This window comes from Lepidochelys olivacea, assembly GCF_965140295.1.
Source record: "Lepidochelys olivacea isolate rLepOli2 genome assembly, chromosome: 6".
Classification (NCBI taxonomy): Eukaryota; Metazoa; Chordata; order Testudines; family Cheloniidae; genus Lepidochelys; species Lepidochelys olivacea.
Window position 1 is genome coordinate 62,333,595 of NC_140416.1, and position 23,074 is coordinate 62,356,668.

Sequence of the window (23,074 nt, forward strand, 5' to 3'; positions counted from 1 at the left end):
TGAAACATGCCAGGGAGCAGGGTCGGGTTGCAGGGGCACCCATTTTTCCAGAGTCCCCCAGTTGGCCAGGGCCCTGGGGCCCATCGGCCCAGTGGCTAATCCGCCACTGTGGAGGAGGACCGGAATATTCTACAAAATGACCCTGAAAACTGGAATAATAGAAATGAGATGAAATTTAATAGTGCAGAGTGCAAGGACATGCCTTTATGGACTAACTGCAAGAATTTTTGCTATTAGCAGGGGATCTATCAGTTGGAAGTGACAGAGGAAGAGAAAGACCTGGGTCTACTGGTCGATCACAAGATGACTAAGTCACCAATGTGATGTGGCTGTGAAAAAGGCTAATGCAATCCTAGGATGCATCAGGCGAGGTATTTCCAACGGAGACAGGGAAGTGTTAGTATCATTGTACAAAACACTGGTGAGACGTCATCTGGAATACTCTGTGCACAGTTCCAGTCTCCCATGGTTGAGATAGATGAATTCAAATTGGAACTGGTGCAGAGAAGGGCTACTAGGATGATCAGAGGAATGGAAAACCTATCTTATGAGAGGAGACTCAAGGAGCTTGGTTTGTTTAGCCTAACAAAACAAAGGCTGAGGGGAGATATGGTTGCTCGCTATAGATACATTAGGAGGGATAAACACAAAAGAGAGGAGTTATTGAAGTTAAGGGCCAATGTTGGCACCAGAACAAATGGATATAAACTGGCAATCAACAAGTTTAGGCTTGAAATTAGATGAAGGTTCCTAATCATCAGTGGAGTGAAGATCTGGAACAGTCTTTCAAGGGAAACAGCAGGGACAAAAAACCCAAATGGTTTCAAGACTGAGGTTGGTAAGTTTGTCGAGGGGATGGTATGATGAGATAGGCTACATGCCATCGTAGACAATCTGCAACTGCTAGAAGTAAATCTCTCCAACAGCCAGAGATGAGACAATAGATAGGGAGGGCTCTGAATTACTACAGTAAATTATTTCCCAGATATCTGGTTGGTGGGTCTCATTGATACACTCAGGGTCTAACTGACTGCCATATTTGAGGTTGGGAAGGAATTTTCCCCCAGGTCAAGTAGGCAATAGAGCCCCACGGTCTCTGCCATTCTCTGATGCTTGGGTCACTTGCTCTTTGAATTAGAGTAAATGGTGAATTCTCTGTAACTTGAAGTCTTTAAATCATTATTTGAGGACTTCAGTAACTCAGCTGAGATTATGGGTTTATTGCAGGAATGGGTGAGTGAGGTTCTGCGGCCTATAATGTGCAGGACATCAGATTAGATGATCACGATGGTTTCTTCTAGCCTTAAAGACTGAGTCTATGAGCTCTAACACAAATCTATACAATAACATTATCAAGAGAGATGAAGTGAGGTTTATTTGTTTCCTTTTAAATGTTCATTATATAGAGGTCGTTCCTATCAATTCATGGTAGGGTGCAGCATCCCTGTGAACATGGAGAACTTTAAAGTTAACTTTTCACCTTGCCCTTTGTTGATGAAATGGATCAATTGGAATTAATTGTTCCTGAGATCTCTAAATCCTTTGCTCTCCCCATTACATTCCTTCCTTCTCACCACAAGGACAAAAGGTTTCAGAAAATCACAGAATAATTATCTCCAGTTGGTCAATTTCACTGCAGAGGTAAAAGTTGAAGAGTTCAACTTTAATTCCTTTTGGTTTGGAAGCATACTGTTAAATTTTAAACACACTTTTAAACTGATTTTCTCTCTCTCTCTCTCTCTTTCCTTCTCTTTCTTTTCTTCTGTCTTTTTTGTTTTTGGTAACCTCACTGTTATCTGTAATACCGTCCTACAAGCTTGATAATAAGCTTTATTAAAAAAAAAACACACTCGTTGTCAAAGTAAGTATTCTTCAAAATGTCCTTTTCTAAATGCTATAGATGATTCACATTTTTCCTTCTATAATAGTAGCACCAGAAGCTCCAATTGGGATTGGGGACCCACTGTGCTATGCACTGTACAAACAGACGGTTCCTGATCTGAAAAATTTAAGAAAAACTACACATTTAAATAATTTTAAAATTTAATTCTCACAATTGATGGTTTTGTTTACTGTTTGCAGATCACTAAGACTGGACACTGAACTTGGACTAATTAGAGCGAATTCATTTTCTGCCTCTAAAGCACTAACATAATCCTGTTGTACCACGTGTACCAACGGACACCACCACCACATGTAATTTAAAAAAAGTTCTTAACACATTCCTAGTTACATAAAGGTTTTTTGTTGTTTTTTTTTGGCTGGTTTAAAAAACACAAACCAACAGAGAGCCCCTTCTCACTCAACCCCTAAATTAACATTTGAGCCTAATGCAAATTGACCTTTAAGTGACAATTTCATTATAGATAAGCTCATCATTCCCTTAACTTTGGTTAGGCATATATCCACCAGCCCAACTAGTGGACATATTAAGTCACTCCATTGTAATACACTGATGGAGACTTCGTCCCCCCTTTTTATACTGATCATAGTAAGCAGATGTTCTACAAGGGCAGTAACAGAGCTGCTGCAGTTTATGTTCACTTTTCTGACAGTACATGAGAACTCCACCCCCATTCACTGAGCATCCTTCATTTTTGGTGACTGACATCCCCTTGTCCTTACTATCCTCTAATGCTGTCTCCACTTAGTCTGCTGCCACACTCAATCACCCAGCGTTTCTCTTACACTTACTAGAGAGCTCAGTGCTACTACGGAGAAGGGGAAGGCGGAAAAGGGAAGGCAAAGGGACCTGCTGGTGCATTCCAGGAAAACAGAGGAAACAGGGTAGGGAGTAGCCGGGCGACAGCTGCTTCAGTGACTCCAATGACTATTTGTAGCAGAGACCATAAAGTATATGGAAGGCAGATAGCTTTTAAGTGAGCCAGCCACCAGCTGTGTTTCTTTTCCCCTGGCCTTGCATCAGTTCCAGACACACTGAGAACTCCTGCAATGGGGAGGGGGCAAATCAGGGTACAACAGCTCTATCTACTTGAGCTTCTCTTCTCACTGATCCATCCTCTGAAGCTATTTTCATTTTGTTTTTTTTACTGTTGCTCTTGCCTGTTGACAATCCCTATGGTCTCAAGATCAGAGCCTGGGGAGGACAGAGATTAGAGGCTCCATGTGTCACAATCTGGTCACTGATACTGCAGGCCATATGGTGCAGGCCAAATCCAGTACATTTTAAGTGTATGTGTGTAATTGACACCTAGAACAGCACTGCAAAATTTAGTGCCATACCAACTAAATCAATTAAGTGGGAAACTTGTATGATTGGTGATAGAAATAGGTCAATACCATTACTAGCATGATTATGTCAAGAGACCCCTAAAAACACAGGCATACTGACATTTCTAAAAGCTTCCCGATTACATGATGAGCTGACCTAATTCCCTACAAAGAGTCAAATTGGGTTGACAGATGTACCTTGTGCTCCAGTATCTGAAATATAATTTTTTTTAAAAATGTAAGTCTCTAGCCCTTGTGGTTGTGACCAAAACCTTGAAAAGATGACCATCGTGTAACCAATACTGATGTTTGCTTGAATTTTCAGGCAGCTTGAAACAATAGCTCTGAGAATGTGAACTGCCTCTTCCATATTATTTGGGTGTTGACATATAAGCCTAATGATAATGTATTTGTCATGATTGTTAACAATTTCATTGCCAGGTGACACATGGAAAAATGGAGAAGAACTACCATATTATGGAAAATCTTCAGTATTTGTGACTGGACTCTCATTTTGATGTCACAAGCGGACAAGGTTTAGGTGTGGACACAGCATGGAAGAGTACTACAACCTATTTTGTTCCCATTCCAACCCCTTTATGTACATATTAAAAATGCCAGTAAAAGAAACCAACACACAAAGATGATACTGTTTAGGCTGTGAAACTAGACAAGATCACAGTCCAAGATCACATGAGAGTGGAATGTTTTTCCCTGTTTACCTTCTCTTTGGCCCTGAGCTGATCAAACATCTCCTGGATCTCATGTTTCCAGTCTTCCTGCAAGGAGTGGAAGGAATCTTTGGGCATTTCAAAGAAGCCAGACTCCTCTATGGTAGTGAGCTGGTCTAGTATATTGGCGAAAGATGGTCGTGAGTGTGGGTCAGAATTCCAACAGTCTAAAACAGGACAAAAGCAAGCAAGTTGTTAAACATCAGAATAAGGAGGTTAGAGACTAAGCAGGTGGCAAGTTGTGTTTACTCCTTCTGACTGGCTAAGAATTGTGCATTATCACATTTTTGTTACCCGGCCTCTCCCATCCCCCAACCTCATCCTCATGTCTTCTCTTGTAGACTACGCTCTTTGGGGCAGGGACTGCCTTTTTAAATATGTCCTGATTTGGTGGCTTCTAAATGCTACTGAAATATAAATATTAAATAAATAAAATACTGTTAGAGACTGACTCAGTTTATAGATAACTACACTACCAAGCTTGTTAAAAACCACACAGCATAAATATTTTCCCCAAATACTTTGCTTAAAACTCTAAGTGGTTATAGAACAGAGACTGATTTTGCTGTTGAGAGCATAGCTCAGCATAGAGAAGCAAGGGTTAGTATAAGCTTCTTCTGCACTTTACTGCAGAGTTAATTGGGTGAATGGTACTTAAATTAGCCTAGACTGGGGTGAGCAGCCACAATACAAAGCCATACCCAAGTTACTGTGTCCTCATTGGTGCTGTGCTCCCCCATTTGTGCTGCTAGGACTTAGAATAATAGAATATCAGGGTTGGAAGGGACCTCAGGAGGTCATCTAGTCCAACCCCCTGCTCAAAACAGGACCAATCCCCAATTTTTGCCCCATATCCCTAAATGGCCCCCTCAAGGATTGAACTCACAACCCTGGGTTTAGCAGGCCAAAGCTCAAACCACTGAGCTATCCCTCCCCGCAAAAAATGCAATTAGCACGTAAGGCCCTCACCAGGGGGGCCCCTACCACCAGGTATTAATATCTGTCCCCAGCCTCTCTGTGACTTCTGTGAGCATGTCTCATAGCTCTTTTTGCTGCAGTTAGCAGAGCACAGATTCTTTTCCAGTGAATTGTAGGAGAACTGATCTGTCCTGCACACAGAAGGAATTGTGAGAAGGCTTGAAGGACTATCAGCACTCTTGTGATTTAGCCTGCAACCTCACTGCAAAGTGAGCAGGTTACCAGTTTGAGTGAAAGCAAAGCTGGGCTCTAACCTATACCCCCAGATACGCCAGCTAGTTGAGGTTGAAAGAACCACTTAACTCAGCTAAGAGGGCTGAGTGTGTGGATGAAAGGGAGGTGAGGGGCAACAACTGAGTAAGATCCTGAGCTAACCTTGCAGTGAAAAATATATCCTATACATCTTCAATTCTCATCTGCAATATACATGACACACTCGGTCATTGACACCAAGTTGTGCGGTGTTTGTTTGTTTTACATGAGCAAAGAACAAGCAACTTTCCCCACTTAATCTAAACCAGATTTGAGCTGCCACGTTTCAAAACGTGAACTCAAAATGCAGTAACTTGTTCTATTATATAGCTCCCAAAATACAGAATTTAAGGCACCATCTTACCACAACATGTACAATTCTTAGCAGCTCCTAACAGGCAATAGTATAAAAAAGATGCTCAGGTACTATAGCAATGTGGGCCAGAGAGATTAAATAGAGAATGGTGTATAATAAAATCCCAAACTCTTAAATTACCAAGATCCTGCTTTTAAAGATACCATCATGTTAAGTGGAGGATCTGAAACTCTCATGATGAGGAAAATCCCAATCATTCCACCCCCTTACCTCAAATGTAGGCCCCCTTTCTCAGCAAATGTTAATTGCTCATTCTACATTTTGTCTCCTAGTGCAGTCTTCATAGATTCCTGCCTGAGTCATACACTTATTCCCTTTAATGCTAGAGAACTCCTTCATGCCAAGCCCCAACAAGAAGTCAGATAGGAAAGGCCTATCACATGACCATAGTCCCAGATGTGGCAGAGTACAACAACCTCAATCCCCCAGTTGCAGATACAGATGCTGTAATGCAGAGGGCCTTCCCAATGTGTAAATGTAACCATCCCTTTTAACCAGTACCTGGAGGGGCTGAAGCACAGGCTTCCCACATGACCAAGAGAAGTTGTGCAAGAAAGTGGGATATTGCCTGCTTTTTTTTTCTCCCCCATAAAAAGGGAAGTTTAGAACATTCTAAGAACATTAACATTCTACTGATGCTTTATAATTTTAAAATTGCCAGTTAGATTAGAAGACATCATGAGCCAAATTCATCTCTGCAATAATTCTATTCATTTAACAGTTACACCAGGGATTAGTCTGAACTCCTATTTCTTATCCCTTTTGACTCTGCTGGGATCCTGATTTTGTATTTTTTTTATTTTGAAATTATTGCAATTCTCCATTTGGGAATTTTGATACAGTAACTCCTTGCTTAACATTGTAGTTATGTTCCTGAAAAAATGTGACTTTAAGCAAAACGATGTTAAGCAATTGTAATGTATCCAATTTCCCCATAAGAATTAATGTAAATAGGGGGGTTAGGACAAAAGACTATATATTATATACACACACTGTGATAGACCCAGGCCAGTTGGGTACAGCAAAGTAGCCTTATTGGGATCCAGGAAGTGGGCGGGCTTTGCTAAAGGATCACCCCCCAGCCTAAGGGGGGGTCTCCACAGGACCTGGAAAACCAAGTAATTACAGGGGACAACTAATGAACAACAGGGACAGGAGTGCGGTCAAAGGGTCAAACGAAGGGAACCGGACGGGGACACCGAGCAGAGGACCCCGGACAGCGCCCACTACAGCAAAGTAGCCCTATTGGGATCCAGGAAGTGGGCGGGCGGAGCTCGTCCACTACGAAAGGATCCCCCTCAGCCTAAGGGGGGATCCACAGGACCTGGGAAGCCAACTAATTACGGGGGACAACTAATGAAAAACAGGGACGGGAGTGTGGTCAAAGGGTCAAACGAAGGGAACCGGACAGGGACACCGAGCAGAGGACCCCGGACAGCGCCCACTACAGCAAAGTAGCAGAAGGCAGATATACTGGCCACTGGATTCACAGTTTTCCATTCCCTGACTGACCAGAGCAGGGGCTACTCCAGGCTAATAAGAACACCTGACTCCAATTAACCTGCAAAGAGTCAGGTGAGGCCATTAGGCTAATGTGACCACCTGACTCTAATTAAGGCCCCTCTGATACTGTAAAAGGGCTCACTCCAGTCAGGCAGAGGAGAGCAAGTGCAGATGAAGTGCTGGTTAATGAAGACACTCTCAAGTCATTGGTAAGGGAAAAGTAGGAGAGCTGTGGGGAAGTGACCCAGGGAAATGTAGCAACTCTGGCAGTGAAAGATTGGCTGCCAACAGCTACTACCATTAGGGTCCCTGGCCTGGAACCTGGAGTAGAGGGCGGGCCCCAGTTCCCCCCCAACCCGCCATTATAGAAACACCTCCTGGGAGGGGAAAACAGGCCCCTGTCAGGAGAGGAGGCTAAACTGTTTTGGTATAAGGCCGTAGGAGCAACAGAAACTGTGGGAATTCTCTCACCAGCCTCCTTGCTGGCTTATGATGAAAAGGGCTCAGTAGACTGTATCCCCTGGCGCTAGAAAGAGAAGGGCTATGTGGAGGGTTGCAGTGAGCCTCTGAAGCTAGCATAAACTGCCTGGAAGTGTGGGACCTATGGGGACAAAGTCGGAGCTCTGCCACAACGCATACACACAGTATAAGTTTTAAACAAAATTTAATACTGGTACACAGCGATGATGATTGACGCTTGGTTGAGGTGGTGAAGTCAGAGGGTGGGATATTTCCCCAGTGGATGCCTTACTGCTAAATGATGAACTAGCAATTGGCTGAGCCCTCAAGGGTTAACTCATTGTTGTTAGTTAATGTAGCCTCACACTCTACAAGGCAGCACAAATGGAGGGAGGGGAGACAGGGACACACACACCATGTGTGTGAGAGAGAGAGAGACATGCATTGCTTCTTTAAGTAAGCTGACTCTCAAGTACTCTGCCTTTTTAAGTTAATCAGCAAGATGAGATGGCAGCTGCTGCGAGGAAGCTCTTCCCCCCCCCATCCTGACCCTGTCATGCATCCCCCTGCTCTGTGGAAGATGGGGTAAGTGGGGTGCAGGAGCAGGGGGGAAGGGGATACCCTGACATTAGCCCCCCCCACCCCCCGGCACAGCAAGCAGGAGTCTGGGGGAGCAGCTCCGAGGCAGAGGGCAGGAGCAACACATGGCAGTTGGGGAGGGACAGCTGAACTACCAGCAATGGATAGCCTGCTAGGCAGCTGCTGCACAGGGAACTTAGGGGAACGGGGAGCTGATAGGGGGCTGCCGGTTCACCCTGGTTCCAAGCCCCCACGAGCTAGCTGCAACGGGCTCCTCTTCCTGCAAGCAGTGGACAAAGCAGGCGGCTGCCAGACGACTTTATAAGGGAGAATTGCACAACTTTAAACGAGCATGTTCTTTAATTGATCAGCAATGTAACGAAACAACGTTAACTGGGACGACTAAGTGAGGAGTTATAGTACTGAGATTCTGTGCAGCAGGATGCTGTTCTTCAGACATCTAGGTCCCAAAAGCAACACAGAATGAAAATTTTTGTTTTTATGGCTCACAAGATGCCTCTTATATCTATGTGCAGAACCAGGGATGTCCAAAACTGCTTCGAAGCTTCCCTGATGCTGACCAATTAGTGATGATGGGTAATATAGAAAAATTGTCAAGGGCATAATTTGTCAAGGGCATAAAGTGCCCCTCTATCCCACTTTTTAAGCATAGCAAAGCAAACATGACTCTGTGTAAAACAAAGCACTGCAACCAGCCAAGTTCATGAGTGAGTGAGCTTGATATCTATGCAGGTGATCTATGGCTTTTATTTTCCCAGACCTAGAACTGTCATTATCTGCACTAATGAGGACAGTTGTAACTTGCCCTCTTCAGAGAAAAGATTTGTAAGTTCAGGTTTGTCATCTCAGTAAAGACCACCAGGGCAGTAACTCAAAAGCAAAATCAGCATTAGAGGAACCAGAGTTCACCAAGAAGGGAAATGGTGTTTTTGACAAACAATTTTGACGAAGGGGGAGGAAAGTGATTGCTTTCTTATTCCCTTATTCTATGGTATTGGGTTGAAATATTTCACACCTCCCAATATTTTCCACCCCACCAACAGCCATGTTTGATTTTAAGAAACACTGTCAGTATAAAATGCACTGAAACTATGACTGCTCGATGCTGTCATTAGCTCTTTTAGACAGAGCTTGTTGCACTGCATTCTTTGCGATGTACTTAAATTCACTGGCATACTATCAGATTCCCATTGATCGCATAGCATGTCCTGTGTATCTGACCAGGGGAATCTCAGTGAACAAGTTACATTGTTTCCATCCTTAGTGGCTACTATACTTTCAAGTGTGCATTTACAGTAGTTTCTTGGTAATCCCATCCACCCGACAAGTTGGTTACCCAATTTCGTAACCGGACTGTCACTTAAGGTCATAGTTGTAGTAATGCAGATGTATGTACTGTAGCTGCACTTCCATTGTTTGTAATCTTATGGCTCATGGTTTTAGCAAAACATTACACAGAATTCTAGATTTTTAATTGAACTGTGTTTGTAATCTGTATCAAAGGACAGAGAGAAACAAAAGTATTCCAGAAGCAGACAAACCTCTCAGTGACACCTATTTAAGTCAAAGGCAAGTCTATCCCACTAACAGGGGGAGTCAGATACTCTGGGTTTATTGCCAGCCCTGCCACTAACTCATTGGGTGACACTGAACAAGTCACTTCACCTCTCTATGCCTCCGTTTTCCCCCATCTGTAAAGTGGGGGTAATACTACCAGACTCACAGGAGGGTTGTGAGGTTTAATTCTGTAACAGCTGTAAAGCGCTATGAGAGCCTCAGCTGTAAGGCACAATATAGAAGTTCTAAGCATTCTTCTAGAATTCTATATACATATTTTGATAAAAATTAAGAATTGGTCTGGAGTGGATGGCTCAGGGGACGTTTGCAGAGTTAAAATAGCCAGAGAACCCATCGGGGCCATCACCTGAATTGCACCCTACAAAAGATTTTATTCCTTCCTTTGGTACTATATTCATACTATAACTCACCTCTGGAAACTGATTTTTTTTTTTTTAAACAAACCTTCAACCACCTGGGGCTTTTCAGCGTGTCAGTCATGCTTAAATCCCCTTCCTCAAAATTTGAGTATGACATTACCAGATCGAGGGGGACACAGATGATGATTAGCACGAGAACTATATACACATTAAACCTCACAACCCTCCTTTGTGAGATAAGTGACCCATCAAAAGTCACATACCAGGCCCACTTCACCACTGGTGTACTGTAAGTACGCATTCATTTCAATTATTGTGTCAATACTGTAAGCAGGTACTATTCCATTGATTACAATTTACATTAATGTGGCCCACCAAGTCAACAGCACAGCACGAATAGAACTCTGACCTTCTGATCCCCAGCCAAGAGTTCAATCCACTAGACCAGTGGTCCACAAACTTTTTACCTCGCACCCCCCCCTTACTCCTATCTGTGCCCCCAACCCCATGGAGCTGGGAGTGGGGCTGTGGTTCCGGGGTGAGGGGGGGTGAGGGGTGGGAGAGACACTGACAGGGGCAAGGGGACAGAGGCTGGGGCCGCATCTGGGGTCAGGAGCGGACCCTTGGCCAGGGGCAGAGGCTTACAGCTGCGGCTGGGTGCAGAGCCCCGGGACCTTGAGCAGAGGGCTGGCAGCTGTGGCTGGCGGCAAATCCCTGGGCGTGTGGCCAGGGAGTCACTCCCTCCCTGTGGGGGTTGGTGAGGGCCCCAGCCGTGCCCCTCTAAGGCAGTGCACCCCAGAGATTTAAGACCTCTGCACTAGACCATTCTGATTATAGAATAGTGATAATAGTATTAGCTAGCAATAGGCTCAAGCTGCAAAATTTGGAAGTAGACTTAGATTTCAAATACTCTAAATTTGGTTTCAGAGTAGCAGCCATGTTAGTCTGTATTCGCAAAAAGAAAAGGAGTACTTGTGGCACCTTAGAGACTAACATTTATTTGAGCATAAGCTTTTGAGAGCTACAGCTCACTTCATCAGATGCATTCAATGGAAAATACAGTGGGGAGATTTATATACACAGAGAACATGAAACAATGGGTGTTACAATACACACTGCAATGAGAGTGATCAGGTAAGGTGAGCTATTACCAGCAGGAGAGCAGGGGTAGGGAGGGAGAACCTTTTTTAGTGATAATCAAGGTGGACCATTTCCAGCAGTTGACAAAAACGTCTGAGGAACAGTGGGGGGTGGGGGGCAGAATAAACAAGGGGAAATAGTTTTACTTTGTGTAATGACCCATCCACTCCCAGTCTCTATTCAAGCCTAAGTTAATTGTATCCAGTTTGCAAATTAATTCCAATTCAGCAGTCTCTCCTTGGAGTCTGTTTTTGAAGTTTTTTTGTTGAAGAATTGTCACTTTTAGGTCTGTAATCGAGTGACCAAAGAGATTGAAGTGTTTGCCGACTGGTTTTTGAATGTTATAATTCTTGACATCTGATTTGTGTCCATTTGTTCTTTTACGTAGAGACTGTCCAGTTTGACCAATGTACATAGCAGAGGGGCATTGCTGGCACATGATGGCATACATCACATTGGTAGATGTGCAGGTGAATGAGCCTCTGATAGTGTGGCTGATGTGATGAGGCCATATGATGGTGTCTCCTGAATAGATATGTGGACACAGTTGGCAACGGGCTTTGTTGCAAGGACAGGTTCCTGGGTTAGTGGTTCTGTTGTGTGGTGTGTGGTTGCTGGTGAGTATTTGCTTCAGGTTGGGGGGCTGTCTGTAGGCAAGGACTGGCCTGTCTCCCAAGATCTGTGAGAGTGATGGGTCGTCCTTCAGGATAGGTTGTAGGTCCTTGATGATGCAGTGGAGAGGTTTTAGTTGGGGGCTGAAGGTGATGGCTAGTGGCGTTCTGTTATTTTCTTTGTTGGGCCTGTCCTGTAGTAGGTGACTTCTGGGTACTCTTCTGGCTCTGTCAATCTGTTTCTTCACTTCAGCAGGTGGGTATTGTACTTGTAAGAATTCTTGATAGAGATCTTGTAGGTGTTTGTTTGGAACCCCAACCTGGGGTATTGTATCTGCTACCCAAGATCCATAAACCTGGAAATCCTGGACACTTCATCACCTCAGGCATTGGCACTCTGACAGCAGGATTGTCTGGCTATGTAGACTCCCTCCTCAGGCCCTACGCTACCAGCACTCCCAGCAATTTTCGAGACACCACTGACTTCCTGAGGAAACTACAATCCATCGGTGATCTTCCTGATAACACCATCCTGGCCACTATGGATGTAGAAGCCCTCTACACCAACATTCCACACAAAGATGGACTACAAGCCGTCAGGAACAGTATCCCCGATAATGTCACGGCAAACTTGGTGGCTGAACTTTGAGACTTTGTCCTCACCCATAAATATTTCACATTTGGGGACAATGTATACCTTCAAATCAGCGGCACTACCATGGGTTCCTGCATGGCCCCATAGTATGCCAATATTTTTATGGCTGACTTAGAACAATGCTTCCTCAGCTCTCGCCCCCTAATGTCCCAACTCTACTTGTGCTACATTGATGACATCTTCATCATCTGGACCCATGGAAAAGAAGCCCTTGAAGAATTCCACCATGATTTCAACAATTTCCATCCCACCATCAACTTCAGCCTGGACCAGTCCACACAAGAGATCCACTTCCTGGACACTATAGTGCTAATAAGCGATGGTCACAAACACCACCCTATACCGGAAACCTACTGACCGCTATGCCTACCTACATGCCTCCAGCTTTCATCCAGACCACACCACACGATCCATTGTCTACAGCCAAGCTCTACGATACAACTGCATTTGCTCCAACCCCTCAGACAGAGACAAACACCTACAAGATCTCTATCAAGCATTCTTACAACTACAATACCCACCTGCTGAAGTGAAGAAACAGATTGACAGAGCCAGAAGAGTACCCAGAAGTCACCTACTACAGGACAGGCCCAACAAAGAAAATAACAGAACGCCACTAGCCATCACCTTCAGCCCCCAACTAAAACCTCTCCACCGCATCAAGGACCTACAACCTATCCTGAAGGATGACCCATTACTCACAGATCTTGGGAGACAGGCCAGTCCTTGCTTACAGACAGCCCCCCATCCTGAAGCAAATACTCACCAGCAACCACACAACAGAACCACTAACCCAGGAACCTATCCTTGCAACAAAGCCCGTTGTCAACTGTGTCCACATATCTATTCAGGAGACACCATCATAGGGCCTCATCACATCAGCCACACTATCAGAGGCTCGTTCACCTGCACATCTACCAATGTGATGTATGCCATCATGTGCCAGCAATGCCCCTCTGCTATGTACATTGGTCAAACTGGACAGTCTCTATGGAAAAGAATAAATGGACACAAATCAGATGTCAAGAATTATAACATTCAAAAACCAGTCGGAGAACACTTCAATCTCTTTGGTCACAAGATTACAGACCTAGAAATGGCAATTCTTCAACAAAAAAACTTCAAAAACAGACTCCAAGGAGAGACTGCTGAATTAGAATTAATTTGCAAACTGGATACAATTAACTTAGGCTTGAATAGAGACTGGGAGTGGATGGGTCATTACACAAAGTAAAACTATTTCTCCTTGTTTATTCCGCCCCCCACCGTTCCTCAGACGTTATTGTCAACTGCTGGAAATGGCCCACCTTGATTATCACTACAAAAGGTCCCCCCACCCTCCGCTCTCCTGCTGGTAATAGCTCACCATAAGTGATAACTCTTATTACAGTGTGTATGGTAACACCCATTGTTTCATGTTCTCTATGTATATAAATCTCCCCACTGTATTTTCCACAGAATGCATCTGAGGAAGTGAGCTGTAGCTCACGAAAGCTTATGCTCAAATAAATTTGTTAGTCTCTAAGGTGCCACAAGTACTCCTTTTCTTTTTTCTCAATGTGGTGGTATTTGGATCTGGGGGTTTGGTGTAAGCTCATCACCCACAATCAAGACACGAACATCCCCTTCCCCTCTTCACAAAGGCTTTTATTTCTGTAGCCTAGAGGTCTTCTGATACAGTAACTGTCATAGCAGACAGTCTGGCTTCTGTAATAACACGGTCCACTGAGTAAAGCCATCTAATTCTGTGGTCTGAGCTACTGAAACTTACAAAAACGGGCACTCATCAAAAGCACTCGAGAAAAATATATTAACATTCTCTCTCCCACTGCAATTGGCTCTTACCTTCCATGAGTTTGGCAAAAGGTTCCGGGCATGTGGATGGGATCGGAAGGGCAAGTTTATTCATGGCAACTCCGTATGCTACTGCTAGACCATCAATTCCTCGGAATGGTACCTCCCCAGTTAGCAGTTCCCAAAGGAGCACACCGTAACTATTGGGAGAGAGACAGGAAGTGTGTGTTTGGCTATAACAAACACTTTAATAAACCTCAAGCTGAAACAGGGCATATGGCTCTCATTTATCAAGACTGCCCCACACATAAAGGATACTAAATAAATACATTTACAAACAAAGAAAAAATGTAAATGGACTAGTACACATCTGTAGACAGACCACCTGATTTTGTGGGATGTTTGCCCAGAATTAATCTGTGCAGCCCCCTCTTCCTGAATTTAGCGGTTCTGTTTTGGCATCCTCCCTTTCCCCTGAGGATGTGACAGGGCTCCTGATTTGTCAAAGTTTACAAAAGCACAGTCAATCTAGCAACAATTTGGGTTTCACTCTTTTTAAATAAACAGTTTACCCTTTTCATTTTGAGCAGCAAATATTTTTTTTTTAATTGTGCAAAAGTTTCTTAATTCCACCATCTAAACTTTCTAAGACTATTTTGCTACATGCTCTATTTTATGTGGATCTGTACTAAGACTGGACATTTTTTCTTTGGACAGAATTTAGTCTTCCAAGTATTTTTACTGTGCTCATTACTATCGTTTTCAAGTACTTAAATTCCAAATCACACCTTGATGGATTTCTGCACCTCTCCATCCCCCAAAAGGAAATAGCTTTTATATGCTTGTATTGATTTGGGATGGCTAGGTCAAAGAAGTGGCTAGGCTATACTTTTTGCCCTGAAGGCAGAGCAATTTGTGGTCTTTCTGATCACTCTGGTTCACAAGCCTGTAGAAGTAACTTCTGTGGCAATTTAACGATATGGACTGATTTATGATTAAATGTGGTGCTCCAGAAATAAGTATTTTGTTATACCACTCCTGCAAAATACTTGAGTACTGATTATTTGGGGGATGAGTGGGAGGGATGCTAGCTCTTTCCTGTAATATGCTACTGAACCTTAAAGAAGGATGTGTAGTGACATAACCCACCCAACAACCTAACTGGGGAGAGGGGGTAATAAGCCTACCAAATTATGTTTTTGCATAAATTTCATATAACTGCATACACTCAGGTACAAAACTTCAAAACCACATGCCACTCCATTTTAAAGTTATGCTGTTACAAAAATGCAATGTGGAGAGCTGATTGTGTTTATGGGGAGCAGAGGGCTAGCTAGGTGTCATGTATATAAATCTAAAAATAAGTATGTACATTGACATGCCATACTTTCAGTATTAGTCCTGTTCTCTTTTTCATGACAATAAGCCCCATGCAATGGGAAGGAGGAATGCCCATTAGTACTACCCTAGTTTAATTTCCATAAGAAATGCAGAAAGTCAAGCAGTTTTCAACAATACTGTGTTCTTAGACACCAATAATTACATCTTAAGGTCTTAGACTTGAGTCTGGAATTTAAAATAAATAAATAAAGCCATTACCATTTATTCCTGCTAAGAAGTGTTTTTCTGACAAAAATTCCAGCATGGTCCCTAGTAGTCAGCCTAACAAATCTCAGAATGCAATGTGGATAGCTCAGAAATGTGAGGGGGTTTTCAGAAAAAGGGGAGAAAAATATTTTCTTTGAATTAAGTCTTGTGAGAGAGTCTGGGTAATCTACATCTGGATCCTTTAAATTATGAGAGAAGTTAGGGAAACAGAAGAGGAGGACTTTAAAAACACTATCAGGCCCTGCCTTCTTTGTTGTTTTAAATACAAATGATTTTCTGATTTCCTATGAAATCCTTCTGCAATAAACCTTGAAACAGGTATCGGGGGGTGGGGGGGAAGCAGGTCTAGTAGTAGAAAGGGCAATATGGCAGTGGAAAGAGGGGAAAATAGACTTGGCAGGTCTGTAGGGGCGTGAGGGAGTGTTCATCACACACCCTAGTGATTAATAGAGGCCTTGGGGGCCTGCCACACCTCCTCCCAGAAAGGAGCAGGGGAGGTGAGTCCTCCTAGCAGCCTAGGGAAGCTGCACAGGAAGCAGCCAATTGGAGGGAGACTGCATGGAGCAGCCAATCGGGGCTCAGACAGCTAGTACCAAAGGAATATAGGGCAGAGAAGAGTGAGTTACTGAGGGGAGCCCAAGGAGTGAGAACTGTGCTCCCAGCAAGATGCAACAAAGGTAGCACCTTGGACAGAACAGTTGCTGGCAGGGACCAGGGGAACAAGGAGATTCTGGCTGGCTGCTGAGACTTACTGGCTGAATGCCCTGAGAAGAGGGAGAAGGTGCTGGGGCCAAGGGGAAGTGGTCCATGGAAATGAAGCACCACTGAAGGAAGTTAAGGAGACCCAGTTGGGGGCTGCTATCTGCAGGGTCCCTGGGTCAGGACCCAGCGTATTAGGTGGGCCCAGGTCCCCTAATTCACTTCATTCCACTGGGGAAATGGCTTGACTACTGAACAGTAGTACCCATCCTGGAAGGAGGAAATACAGATGGCCGAGTCATGAAGAGGACTTGGACTGAGAAGATGACGGGAGAGGCAATCACCTGGAGAGGGTGCACTGGCTGGCAGAACTAATCCCCATGATGGTCTGCAGGAGGCACCACTGTAGTCAGTGGACCTCGTCACAGGGGGTCTGAAAAATCTGACTTAGCAGCAGCTGTACTGGGTTTTGAATATTAACCATTATCTATGATGTTACCACAAGAACGAGTACTCCCACAAGAGGCACTTCTGCCAGCAGTGGTGACATACCAGCTAACCAGTGTTTGATGCTGCAACTTTATTTATGGAAGTTCAGCTTTTAGAGGTTTTCCCCCATACTGTGGTTAAGGAAAGGCTTGGCAGTGAAACACCATCCCAGACCTTATCCCCAGGCAAGCTGGCACCCATGTTTGGAAAAACCTGAAGTGTCTTGAACCAAGTAGATGTGTCTGTACCGGACATCTATTGACACTAAAGAGCATGTCATACAACTAGGTCCTACTGTACATGAACTGATGTACCATTCATAATTTACTGTTTATTTAACATTCATTCAGAAACATCCCACAGCACTTTTCAAATTATAGCTATTACTTCATCTACTACTGAAATACCTCTGGAATGAAAGAGGGCAGGCACTTATCGCTGACAGCAACACAAAAGAAGGGAAGGAAGCACCAAATCCGATTTAAGCCATAAGGGAAATTTTTAAGTGATGTGAAGTTGGAATATGAATCATGTCCTGCTTTTTATTTAGCAACTGATGTGACATAATACATTAGAAGGCAATATCAACCCAACATACCATACACTGTTCTGTCATGTCATTCAGTCTTATGAGACAGATGCAGAGGTTTAAGGTGATAGTATCAAGAGGTTCAACAGGACATTGTCTAAGAAGTAGTCTGTCTCTCTTGTATCTCTGAAGGAGCAGCTCCAGCAACAGATCATACATTCGTCTTTTTTCCTCATCCAGGAGTAGCAGCAGAATGAAATTTACCAGGTCCCTCAACAGTCTCATTCTGCAGCCGCTGCTTCTATGAATGCTGCAGGGCAAGCATTATGAACATGATACTCTCTCTGCAGGGAAGTTTCAAAAAGCAGAGGGGATGGGCAAATATTGGATTCCAGCAATCTGGTGCCGAGTTTAAATGCTTGCAGGAGACATGATTTTGATTCCTGCTCCCAATCCTGTCACCATTTCTTCTGTAGGGTGCTCAGAATTCTCTGGAGATAATGTTCTCAGCCCCAAATGGTAAGGGAAAGCTGCACTTTTCCAACCAATTAAGAAGTGATAATGACAGATATTGAACACACAGTGTCTTTCAGCCCCTCTCATGCAGAAGGTTGGTGGTCACAAAACAGAAACCAGAGGGTGGGAGAGGTTAACACACTGAAAGGAAAAACAGCAGGAGAGACTCTCTATCCCCACTAAGGAGATAGAGAAGGAGATGAGGCCCAGATCTTTTTACAGCATTCTGGAGTGTTGTTTGGACTTTAATTACAAGAGGAACCACATGATACTGACTGTACACCCAAGTGAACCAACATTTGTATGAATAATTAATCATCTCCTAGTAATCCAGTAATCCTTTAAGACATTCAACATCAAGTTCAATCCTACTCAGTGGATTTTCAGGGAGTTGGAGGGGCTATGTGATACTGCCACCTTCCCTGACGTCTCTGAACTTATTCAAAGGTCTTAATTCCTCCTCTGGTTTTTAATTTTTAAATGTCAGTAGTGCTCTGTTTTCCTTCTCTGCCTCCCTCAAGGGTCTGCACTTAACATGAAAAAGGAATTTCCCCCCCTCCCAACAAGTAACAGCAAAGTCAGACAGGGGATCCAAAGGATGGAACCCCACAGCCAAGTTCCTTCACCTTCCTAATGTAAAACCCACCTGGAAAACAAATCATTTCTATCAAGAATGAAATCTTACTTCATTTTTAAAAAGTACTAATTATAATTTAGTGCTGACAAATAGTACTGGACTGAGCCCGGGAGACTGTTTATCCTCAGAACAGGTATAGCATGAAGTGCCAGCTTCCCCCTCCCAACCCTATGCTGACCTGGAGGGACCACCACTGAGGCTGAAAGGGGAGTTTAACTTCACTACTGAATTCTTGGCTTTTCTGTTAAGAATGCAAACAGAGGATAATTAGTGATTTTGAGACAGTAGCTGGACAGTGTTCATGAGATAAGCACCTATCAATTGGGATAGGAACTGCCTACCATGAACTCATTTCACCTAGATCGTTGCATGGTCTGTTTCAGTCACAACAGACTCGGCTGGATTCAAATTAGCATTCTAAAAGGTAAGAATAAGAATAATCTATATCCAATACCAGACTCTGAATCCTCTCAATCTGCTCGTCAGACACATCTAAATGGTTCCACTACTCTATTTCCACAGGTGAAAATTTTAAAATTCTGGGCAGATAATTGGTCTGAAGGTGCATCTTGTACATATTTAATTAAAGAGGCTAGGCGATATTGTGACATCACTTCCTGCATTATGGTAGTATCACTGACACAGAAAGAAAAAATTTATTGTAAAAAGTGTAAATGTATCAAAGTAAAGTACACACAGCGGTTAGAAGTTTCCATGAGAAAATGGAAAAAACCTTGTTACACCCCCATATGGCCTGCTGGTCTTGCACTTCTCCTCACTAATAAAATGGCTCTCTAGGAAGCGTTTACTTTGAGATTCCTCCCTTCCCCCACCAAAACCCATTTTTGGATGTTTCCAAAAAACAACTGAGCATTCCAGAAGCTGGGAGAAAGGAAAATGTACAGAGGAATAAATAGGGGTAATGTCCTATAAAACAAGATTTGAATATTGAAGTAGTTTGCTGGGCACGCCCCTTCCCAGGTGAGCTACATCCATGGATGAAAGGTGCTATACAAAAGCAAGGTATTCTAGATATCAGCAGAAACCACATCTACAAATAGAAAGGTATGGACATCCATTTTTAAAGTTTTTAGGAGTAGTGATGTTTGGTGTGTGGCAAACAACAGACAGGAATCACAGTTAAGTAGTTACAGGATCCAGCTGATATCTACTTACTGTGTGACCATGTACAAGTTGCAATCTCTGCACTTCATTTTCACCCTTTGCAAAGTGGAAATAAATACCTATTTTACCTGACAGGGCTGTTGTAAGAATTAAGTGTCTATAAAGTACATTGAGAGCCTCAGCTGGAGAGACTGTTCGTTATGTGTTTGTACAGCACTGTCTGTGACTGGGGCTCCTAGGTGCTACTGCAACATAAAAAAATAAAGTGAGACTAGTAAGGCATGCATTCTAGATAAGTGCAAATTATTGTTTACCAGCAGGCCTAACTAGGGCACTGGTGGCAGAAACCACTCCTCAGAATATTGCTGTGGCCTATAATAAGCATCTTCTCCAACAGCTACCTGTGCATTTGTACATCAAGGAGATGAGCTAGATAAGACCTCTGTCAAAAAGCTAGGACCCCCATTCAGACAGGAGCTCTTCCAATAAATTGAGAGACTTTTTGGGAAAGGTGTTGGGATAAAAGAGTTTGCATACCTCAGGAAGGGAGACAGCTAATTGTTGTTGTTCTTATAGAGATTAATTGTAAGGATGCTTATCAGCCAAATTCCAGTCTGGCTGTGATTAGCCAGGAGAGTGGTGTGGGGGAGAGACAGGTCTAAGAAGATAAAAAAAAGTCTATCCAGTCAAGGATTTGAACTGCATGCTTAGGTGGGAGGAGGAGTCTTTAATTGTGTCTGTTTGTGAAGAGGCTAATGCTCTCAAATGATAATATTGCCTGTGTGGCAATATTTGCTCCTCCATATGCGTATCTCGGACACCATGTAGCCAGGGCCCAATGCCTAAGTGGACCATGCTCTATCTAACACACCTCAGTTGTGATCCTGCAAGTGCCAGTATCTTGTTGCCAGGGCTAAGAATACCACAGAAGCAACAAATATTTCAGACCTGGGGAGAGGCAGAACATCGTGGCTCTCTCACTAGCAAATCTCTCCAACTAAAGAACACCACAGATGGCTTCAAAGGGAGATTCATTCTGCTCTCTGGGAGAAGGCTGGTAGCCAGAAGACAGGACTTTGTAGTTGAGAGATGTGAAACAAGGAAAATGGGGAGGGGACTCACAGGAGGATTATAATACTGTGCATAGATATTATAGGTTCTCAACATGCTATGCACATTCATTAAAGCCTTGTCTACACTGAGCTGTTTTTACTCCTGAGGGAATTCTGCAACACTGTGCAAGTGCAGAATTAATGCCTCCCCACAGAATAATTGATTCATGCACTCCACCCAGGAAACACTCCTGAACAAGGTCTAGTTCAGACATCAGGAGCAGCGTTGGGAGACATGAATCACCACCTCAGGGGCTGTGGCTGGGCATGCAAGACTCTGTCCCGCTTGCATCCTCTCGCAGTGCGCCTAGAGTCAGGGAGGGGCAGGACTGGGGATGTCTTGGCCAGTGGCTCCCATGGTGCACCAGGCTCCAGCTGCTAGTTCCGGCTGGGCAAGGGGACAGGACTTCCTCTTCTGCTGCATGGGTCACACCCACCCCCAGGAACCTCCCTCAGCTGCAGGAAGCTCTGCACACACCCCTGCTGCTTCCAGCACCCATTGCTTCCCAGCCGCAGGGGAGGGATAATTAAATAAGGAGCTGCCACGCCATCCGCCCAACCCCTGTGCATCTGCCACCCTCACACACACACACACACACACACACACACAGACCTTTTCTCGCCGAGCCCTACCCCCTGTATTCAGACACCACTCCTGCACGCAGACCACCTCCCTGGATCCAGACCCTACCCCTGCTGAGTCTCCCACATCTGAACCCCCACCCAGCCACACCCCACACCTGGACCACCATACTGAGCCCCTCCCTCTTGCTCACTATCGCAGTGTGCCCAGAGTTGATGGGTATGGTCCTGGGGTGTTCCTGGGACAGGCCTGTCCCTTGTGCTGTGTCAGGGTGAGGCGCAGCATTACCGCCGCATCCACGTCCCAGGGAGGGGGTGCGGGCTGCAGGATGATCCCCCACCTCCATGCAGCCAGTGGCCTGCACTCTGCACTGCTGTGCTGGAGCCTCCACTCCCATTGCCCTTCTAATCTATTGTCTGCAGCAATTTCAGTTCTAGACCAGTGGCTGTACGGTGACATGTTGAGTACTGCTTAGCTATGCCATTCAGTAAGGTGCCAATCTGGCAAAGCATCAGTTTCAGTGGGGATACTTTATGCACATATTTAAGCGCTGTGTCAGATCATGGCCTAACTTCACTCCTAAGCCCATGTACTGCCCTTTAGGATATGTTTACACAGCAAAGAAAAGCCCATGGCTGGCCTGTGCGAGCCACTTTGGGCTCACAGGCCTTGCCGTGCGGAGCTGTTTCATTGCTGTGTAGACTTCCAGACTGGGGTTGGAGCAGAGGCTCTAGGACAGGGGTTTAGTGGGATCCTAGAGCTCCAGCTCTAGTCTGAGCCCAAATGTCTGCATAGCAATGAAAACAGCCCTGCAGCCTGAGCCCTGAGAGGCCAAGTTGGATGAGCAGACATATCATTAAAGTCTTCTGTGCTTGACATACAAGGAAATATTAGTATTGCCATCTGCTCTGTGGAGTAGGAAAATCTACTGGTCAAAAAACATGTCCTGAATCTTTTTTGTTTTCTGTATTGTTACCTGTCAGCAAGTATATCTATTTTGAAATAAATTACCAAAATAATTGAAAGGGGTGTGATTATATTGTGTTATTTAGAGAAAAAAACATGCAGAATTTTGCAGGATTTTTAGGCGCAGACTTCCCCCAAGAGTATTTTTTGCACAGGTTTAGTGGGGTTTGGTGCAAAACCCCTCGTACAGATTTGCTACACCAAGGTAATGAGTATTGCCACACTGCTGCAAATCACTTTTTACATTGGTGCAACACATGTATTCTAAAGGCATGCACCGGTGCACCAACATCAAAAAGTCTTTGTACTGATAAGTTCTAAACTTCATAACAACATTATATAGATGAGGAAACTGAGGAACAAAAAGTTGAAGTGATTTGCATTAAATATGCAACACTGAAAACTAGCAAAGTGCATGTAATCATGTTCCTTCATTGCTGTAAATAAACAGCAGGCTCTTATCATTGATGCAGACCAAGCAAACAGAGTTACTCCTTTAGCTCAGGTGGCAGTAGTTTTGGGGTCTGGTGATAAAAGGTCCCG

The 23,074-nt window shown here is 44.1% G+C and overlaps 1 protein-coding gene across 1 annotated transcript in view; it reads right to left on the reverse strand.

The window, feature by feature from the left end:
• MAP3K9 (mitogen-activated protein kinase kinase kinase 9) overlaps nucleotides 1–23,074 on the reverse strand; it is a 77,354-nt gene that overhangs the window by 19,492 nt on the left and 34,788 nt on the right. The window contains exons 4-5 of the mRNA XM_084632373.1: nucleotides 14,319–14,467; nucleotides 3,954–4,129 (exon numbers count right to left, since the gene is read on the reverse strand). Of these exons, the coding sequence (XP_084488499.1) occupies nucleotides 3,954–4,129; nucleotides 14,319–14,467 (325 nt within the window). The remainder of the gene's footprint in view (nucleotides 1–3,953; nucleotides 4,130–14,318; nucleotides 14,468–23,074) is intronic.